This window comes from Berghia stephanieae, chromosome 5 (assembly GCF_034508935.2).
Source record: "Berghia stephanieae isolate SIO BIC M18660-M18661 chromosome 5, UCSD_Bste_1.3, whole genome shotgun sequence".
Taxonomy (NCBI): Eukaryota; Metazoa; Mollusca; class Gastropoda; order Nudibranchia; family Aeolidiidae; genus Berghia; species Berghia stephanieae.
This window is the reverse complement of record NC_088364.1, coordinates 31438514-31445251: the sequence shown is the minus strand read 5'-3', so window position 1 is coordinate 31445251 and position 6738 is coordinate 31438514. Positions and strand designations below refer to the sequence as shown.

General features: G+C 34.7%; 1 protein-coding gene across 1 annotated transcript in view; it reads left to right on the top strand.

Moving 5' to 3' along the window:
- Positions 1-4507, top strand: part of LOC144972758 (cytochrome c oxidase assembly protein ctaG-like) — a 29421-nt gene extending 24914 nt beyond the window's left edge. Inside the window, exon 6 of the mRNA XM_078914358.1 lies at positions 4146-4507. Coding sequence (XP_078770484.1) covers positions 4146-4313 — 168 coding nt within the window. The 3' untranslated portion in view covers positions 4314-4507. The remainder of the gene's footprint in view (positions 1-4145) is intronic.
- Positions 4508-6738: the final 2231 nt, after the last annotated feature.

The following is a 6738-nucleotide window of genomic DNA, read 5'->3' as shown; positions in this document are numbered from 1 at the left end:
GGGTTGTTTCCCTTTATTTTATGAATAGCCGTAAAGTGGCAGCTCTTGATCCCAATCTCCGTGCATCGCGTTTCCTGCTGTTGCAGTTAAACAAACGTCACTTCAAGTGAGTTTCCCACTCATGTAGGTACATTTGTGTTTTCTTTTGATAAATGATACCCTTCTCTCTCTCTCTCTCTCTCTCTCTCTCTCTCTCTCTCTCTCTCTCTCTCTCTCTCTCTCTCTCTCTCTCTCTCTCTCTCTCTTACTATTTCGTGTACCCTTATAAAATTGTGTACCTAAGCTTGACCTTGGTTTGTTTGTTTGTTTGTTTCTGTTTATTTAGAGAATTCATTGGGTTTTTTAATCAACAACTTATTCTGCCATGGGTGGGTTTTATATAGTATGCTGGAGATCGCGGGCATAGGTTGGGGTGCTCTGAATCTTTGTCTGTTTGACTCAAAGTAAACTCTGTCTGAGTATTAGTAGTTGATAGTTTTTCTGAGTTTTTTTAGGTCATAATATCAGGGGGTTGGGGTGAAAATATGAAGAGAAACGAGTTCTAGATCGATGTTTTCACCCCGCCCCTTTCACCCCGCAAAACAAAAACAAGTATTAAATATGAGACGCATAATAATAATAATAATAATAATAATAATAATAATAATAATAATAATAATAATAATAATAATAATAATAATAATAATAATAATACTTTATTGCATCCCAAAAAGGAATTTTTTTGTACAGACGTGTTATAATTTACATAACAAGATAAAAATACAATGGAAATAGGATGTATATATGAAAAAGGAGTAGCTCCATAACCAGAGCTGCGCTTTATAATATGAATAATTTCAACACTGTAAAATAGTCAAAACTGTCACTATAAATTAAAAATTGAAAAGATTGCAAAACAAATAAATTAATAATTTAATATTTACATTTTTTGAAAGTAAAAATGCGAAATAATTATATAAAATGATTATTGCTTGTTGTTATAAAGCCTAATACTTGACGGCAGAAAAGATTTTCGGTGTCTTTCTGTTTTCGTTGAAATAGAGAAAGGGCGACCACTTCTTTCTGACATAATAACTGATGGTCTTAGTGGATGATACTGGTCAATTAATATTTTAGTTATTTTATTTATACAAAATTTCTCGTATAAAAGATCTACATCGTCAACATCATTTATATAGCGTTTAATAGATTTTTTAATATTTGAATTTATTTTGTTCCTTTCCACTGCTAAGCAATTGCCTCCCCAAGCTGTTATACAAAATGACAAAACACTTTCGATTACTGCTCTATAAAATAATGTGCAGAGGATTTTATCTATTCTAAACTGAGAGAGTTTTGATAAAAAATATGTACGTCTGCACATCTTATGCCTAATTATTTTCAAGTGTTCATCCCACTTGAGCCTGTCATCGATTGTTACACCAAGGTATTTGTAGTGAGGAACTCGCTGGACGAATTGGTCCTTTAATTTTAACGGTTCTATCGGTTCCTTCACTCTCCTAAAGTCAATCACTAGCTCCTTTGTCTTGCTTATGTTAAGCTCTAGGTGGTGGGCATCACACCAAGACACAAATCTATCAATTTCTTGCCTATAAGCCACTTCGTTGCCATTTGTTATGAGGCCTTGAAGAGCGGTGTCATCTGCAAACGTTATCAAAGGTACACTCAGGTTTTGACTTCTACAGTCATTCGTGTATATTGTGAATAATACAGGGGACAATACACAACCTTGAGGAGCACCAGTATTTGTAGTTATACAGGAAGATATGTTTTGTCCTAATTGAACATATTGTGCTCTCTCCGTAAGAAATTCGAGCACCCAAGCAATTATATACGTGTTTAGATTCAGAATAGTCAATTTTTGAACAACCAACTGAGGTTGCATTGTATTGAACGCTGAAGAAAAATCTGCGAAAAGCAATCTGCAATAGCTCTTAGCGTGATCTAGATGCCTGTAGATGTTGTTTGTAAACAGCAAAATGGCATCCTCTACGCCACGTCCTGGTTTGTAAGCAAATTGATGACTATCACTCAATGGCATAAACTGGTTCCTAATTTTAACAAGAACAAGTTTTTCTAAAGATTTCATGACTATTGAAGTCAGTGCAACAGGTCTGAGATCGTTCATAGATTCAAGTTTTTCTTTTTTTGGAACAGGAATAATTTTTGAAGTTTTCCAAATTTCAGGGATCGAAACGCATTGGAGGGACCAGTTAAAAATATGTGTATAAATGGGGTACAGTTGATGGGCACATTCTTTTAATAATTTTCCTTTCAATCCATCCGGCCCAGCAGCCTTCCTCTCGTTTAGTTTCGAAAATACGAATCTCGTTTCTTCTTCACTGACCTCAATAGTCATTTCATCTTCCAAAGCCCTGTCTAATTTATGTTTTTCATTTTCAATATCAAATTTGTTTGCTGTGTCAAAACGTGAATAAAATTTATTTAGAGTTTCAATTTCGATATCTTCAGATATAATCGTGGGCTTTGGATTATAGTTAACAGCAGTTTTAAGCCCCCTCCACGTGTCCCGTATATCCCAGAAGAAAAGCATTTTTCAATTTTATTTTTGTACTTGTCTCTACAACTGGATATTACTCTCTTTATCTCTTTTTGTTTTGTTTTCAGATCTTTTTTATTTCTACTAGTAAAGAGTTTTCTTTTGGTTCAATAAAAGTTTTAGATCTTTTGTTATCCAAGGCTTGTTGTTAGGATAATATTTTATTTCTTTTTTACAAGACACGAGCTGTTCACAGAATTTTAAATACTCACTCACACAGTCATTCAGCTCATCCACACTATCACATGATTCGATAAAAACATTCCAGTCAGTGCATTCAAAACAACCACGCAAATCTTCACACACACTTCCGTTCCAGATCTGTACACTTTTCTTTACTGGTTTTACACGTTTAAAAACAGGGCGGTAGGTGGGGAGTAGCAAGAGCATGCAGTGGTCAGATAAACCTAATGGGGCACGGGGTAAACATTTGTAACTATTTTTAATATTACACAGGAATAAATCTAATGGTTTTTTTTGTCCCTTGTCTCGCAGTCCACGTATTGATGAAGTCCCGGGAGAGTGAAATCTTTACATTGGTTAAAATCACCAGTGACCATCAATACGGCATCGGGCGACTTAATTTGAATGTCCTGTATTTCTTTCTTCAAAATAATTTTCGCTGTGTTGTTGTCTGATGATGGTGGAGTGGAATGTAGACGTTGATGATGATGACATGAGTAAATTCCCGGGGTAGATAATAAGGTCGTGACGAAACAGTAATAAATTCAATATAATCGTCACAATACATTTTCTTTATTTGACAATTATTGGGGTGGCACCATTTGTTGTTAATATATGTGCACACCCCACCCCCAGTTCGTTTATTTACATTAGTCCGATCTCCTCGAAATAGTGAGTATTGTTCAATATCAAAACATGATGATGGTATGTGAGGAGAGAGCCAAGTCTCTGTTAACGCTATTATGGAGGCTTGACGATAGTCATTATTGTAACGACACAGTGAAAACAGTTCATCAATTTTATTCTTTAATGATCTTACATTACCTGTCACTACACAGGGTAAAAATGGACGAAAAGGCCGTCTGTTGAATTTTGTTTTTATTCCTCCTTTTCTCCCCTCTTTCTTACTTTAATAAACGATGTGTCAATAGTGGGTGGTGGGGGTGACACGGGTTGGAGGGATCGGAGAGTCTCTGGAGTATATATTATCGATAGGCTTTTGGCAGCAAAATCACAGGCTAAAACACCATTTATGCTTATAAATATACTAATAAATATAAAAATCAGGAACAATATATACTTCACATCCATTTTGAATAAAAAATTAGGCGTAAATTCCGGCGATTGAATAATAAATGAATAAAAATATGTGTAGAAAATAGGTAAACATTCACAACACGTCTGTTGTCGCCGGAAGCCAGCGCCAAAAAAAAAAAAAGACTTGTTTATACAGGTATTGCGTACAATATTGTATATTCCGTTTTTACAATTTGAGAACTTCTAACTCCAATACAGCCTCCAGATTATCATCAAAAGAGAAAACCCTAAATGGGTCTCTAAAAAAACATTAAATTAATCACCTTTTCTTTTGTTTTTTGTTTTGTTTTGTTTTTTACTTTAGGTGGACATGCCCGTGTTCTTCTTCATCGACCCCGAGTTTGCCGAGGACCCCAAGCTGGAGAACGTGGACACTATCACCCTTTCCTACACCTTCTTTGAAGCTGTGGATGGTCTGACCCTACCGCTGCCCGGGTACCCTCAGCCTCACGACCCTCTACCTACCACGTGATAATAATAATGACTTGCATAATATTATAGTTATAGTAAAAAAAAAAAATTGTTATTGTGTCAAACAAACGAAATTTTGTCGTTATTGTTATTGAACTTATTCTGTGAAACTTCAAAATATGTTTTTGTGATATCTTTTGGTAAACGTAAATATCTCCATTGATCTTTACCTATTTCAATAAAATGTGCATGCAATTTTAAGCTTCTAGTGTATTTTTTAAAATTGTTTTGACGAGAATGTGCCTATGATGTTTTTGGGGTTTTTTTTCATGGCAAGCTCATGAGGCCCAGTCATCGGACACTCGGCTTGTGACCAATCCAATTAACGTCCTTGCCCTTAAAACAACCAAAAAACAAAAATACTTAAAATATTTTGGCCAGAAAACTCTTACAAATATCGATTGATTAAAATGACCCTCGTCTTGTCAAAAACCTGGGACTTCAAGGAAATCTGAAGTTTGAGAAGGACGAGTTTTCTGGCCAAAATTTTTAAATTGTGTTTTTCAGATTACAGCCATATGGGTCCCGGATTCGAACCCTCTCTATGGATGGTCCAAATGTGAATCCTTGGAACATACTTTACTCATATTATATTCTCGCCACACTCGGGTGTTAACCGACTACCTGGCCAGTAACAATTCTTGAATGAAATCGTATCATAACAGCGCCTTACAGACGTCATGTCTCGTCCTACACTTTAAAAATCGCCATTGGCTTTGGTACCCTCAGAAGCGCTTTGAGCACATAATTTAGTGGATAATGCCTTCTATTATAAAAATTCACGATGTTGAAGGTTTTTGGAGTTTTTTATTTTCGCACACGTATCATTAGGCAACAGATTTGAATCACGCTTAGGTCCATTGAGCGAAAATTGTTGCTGATTAGTCTTATTCTTATCTTTCTTTATCCTTTGTGGCTTAGTACGTATACCTAGTTTCTGTGGGTAAGAGTAAGACTACGTGTATGGAGTGTTTATCTGGTCTTGCATCAGCCTAGTATTGGGAATCTTTTTGCAGAAGAGAAGACGGTAAGATATTATGAATGTCTTCGAGAACCTGGTTAGTTCTGAGGTTTCTTTTTCTCTTTGCTTTACCATCCTTAATTTTACGTGATGGAATGAGCTCAGAAATAAAATACCTGCGACAAAGGATTTACAAATATCAAAGTAGCAACTAGCGGGTATCCTTTGTTGTAATGATAATGTAATGTAATGTAATGTAAATATTCCTGCTCGAAGCTCAAAGAAATAAATAGCAATGTGAAATTGAATGTAACCTTCAATTTAATATGCGAAAACAGATAAAATGGAAGTTTCCGGTTTCCCCTTGATCAACAAAACAAGATGAATGAAACACTAGAGACGAATGATTCCATTTGTTTTCGCATATTAAATTGAAGGCTACCTTCAATTTCACATTGTTATTTCTTTCTTTATTTTTATATTTATTTATTTATTTATTTATTTGTTGTAATAGTAACACACCTGATGGGCAATCAGGTGGACTGAGGTAGGATCCATAATCGAGGCAGGTGATTTTTTTGTGAATGATTTTTTTTTCTTCTTTATTGCTTTGTCTGACACTGTACCATATACACTTTTTCAAATCTGTAAATGATTTACACATAGTTCACAAACTCACTCAAAATATTATATGTTGTTAGAGTTTCCGTGTGATTTCAATGTATAGAAATTAATTCAGGGATTCCATTAATATGACCCACATCCTCTAACAAGTGTTATGTCATGGTAATTTTGATACTAAAAATCGATTTTTACCGTGAAACATTTGACATTTTGATTCATTTTATGTCTTATTAAATACAATAGACATAGCCTAAAATAGTAACAAAAACTAATAACCCGTATGCGGCAATGTGATCGTGTGGTATACCGTATACCACTCGCCTTCGGATCGGAAGTTCCTGGGTTCTAATCCCGGTATGAGCGGCGCTTAGTTAAGTCCTTAGAAAAAGGCTCTTTACTCACATTCTCGTGTAAAAACGGACATGACCGTTAATTTTCAATATCACCTAACAGGCGCCCAATCTCGTCCTTGGGACCCCGTATGAAGCATTTTGTGTAGGTTTAGCGGATATTGCTCTTTGAAATGCTCAGTTGTTTGTTTGTTTGTTTGTTTGTTTTTTGTTTATTATTATTATTATTATTATTATTATTATTATTATTATTATTATTATTATTATTATTATTATTATTATTATTATTATTATTATTATCATTTATGGATAAGTTTACGTTAAACCAACTTTTTGACATGTGGTTCACCTTGACCCGACATAATTCCAATTTGAGATAATTGGTCACTTAATAAGATCCCGTCTTTATTCTATTAAAAAGACATGTTATATCGCACGTGCGAAACTATTGTAAAATCTTGCTAATGCAAAAATATAAGCATTTGAGAGTA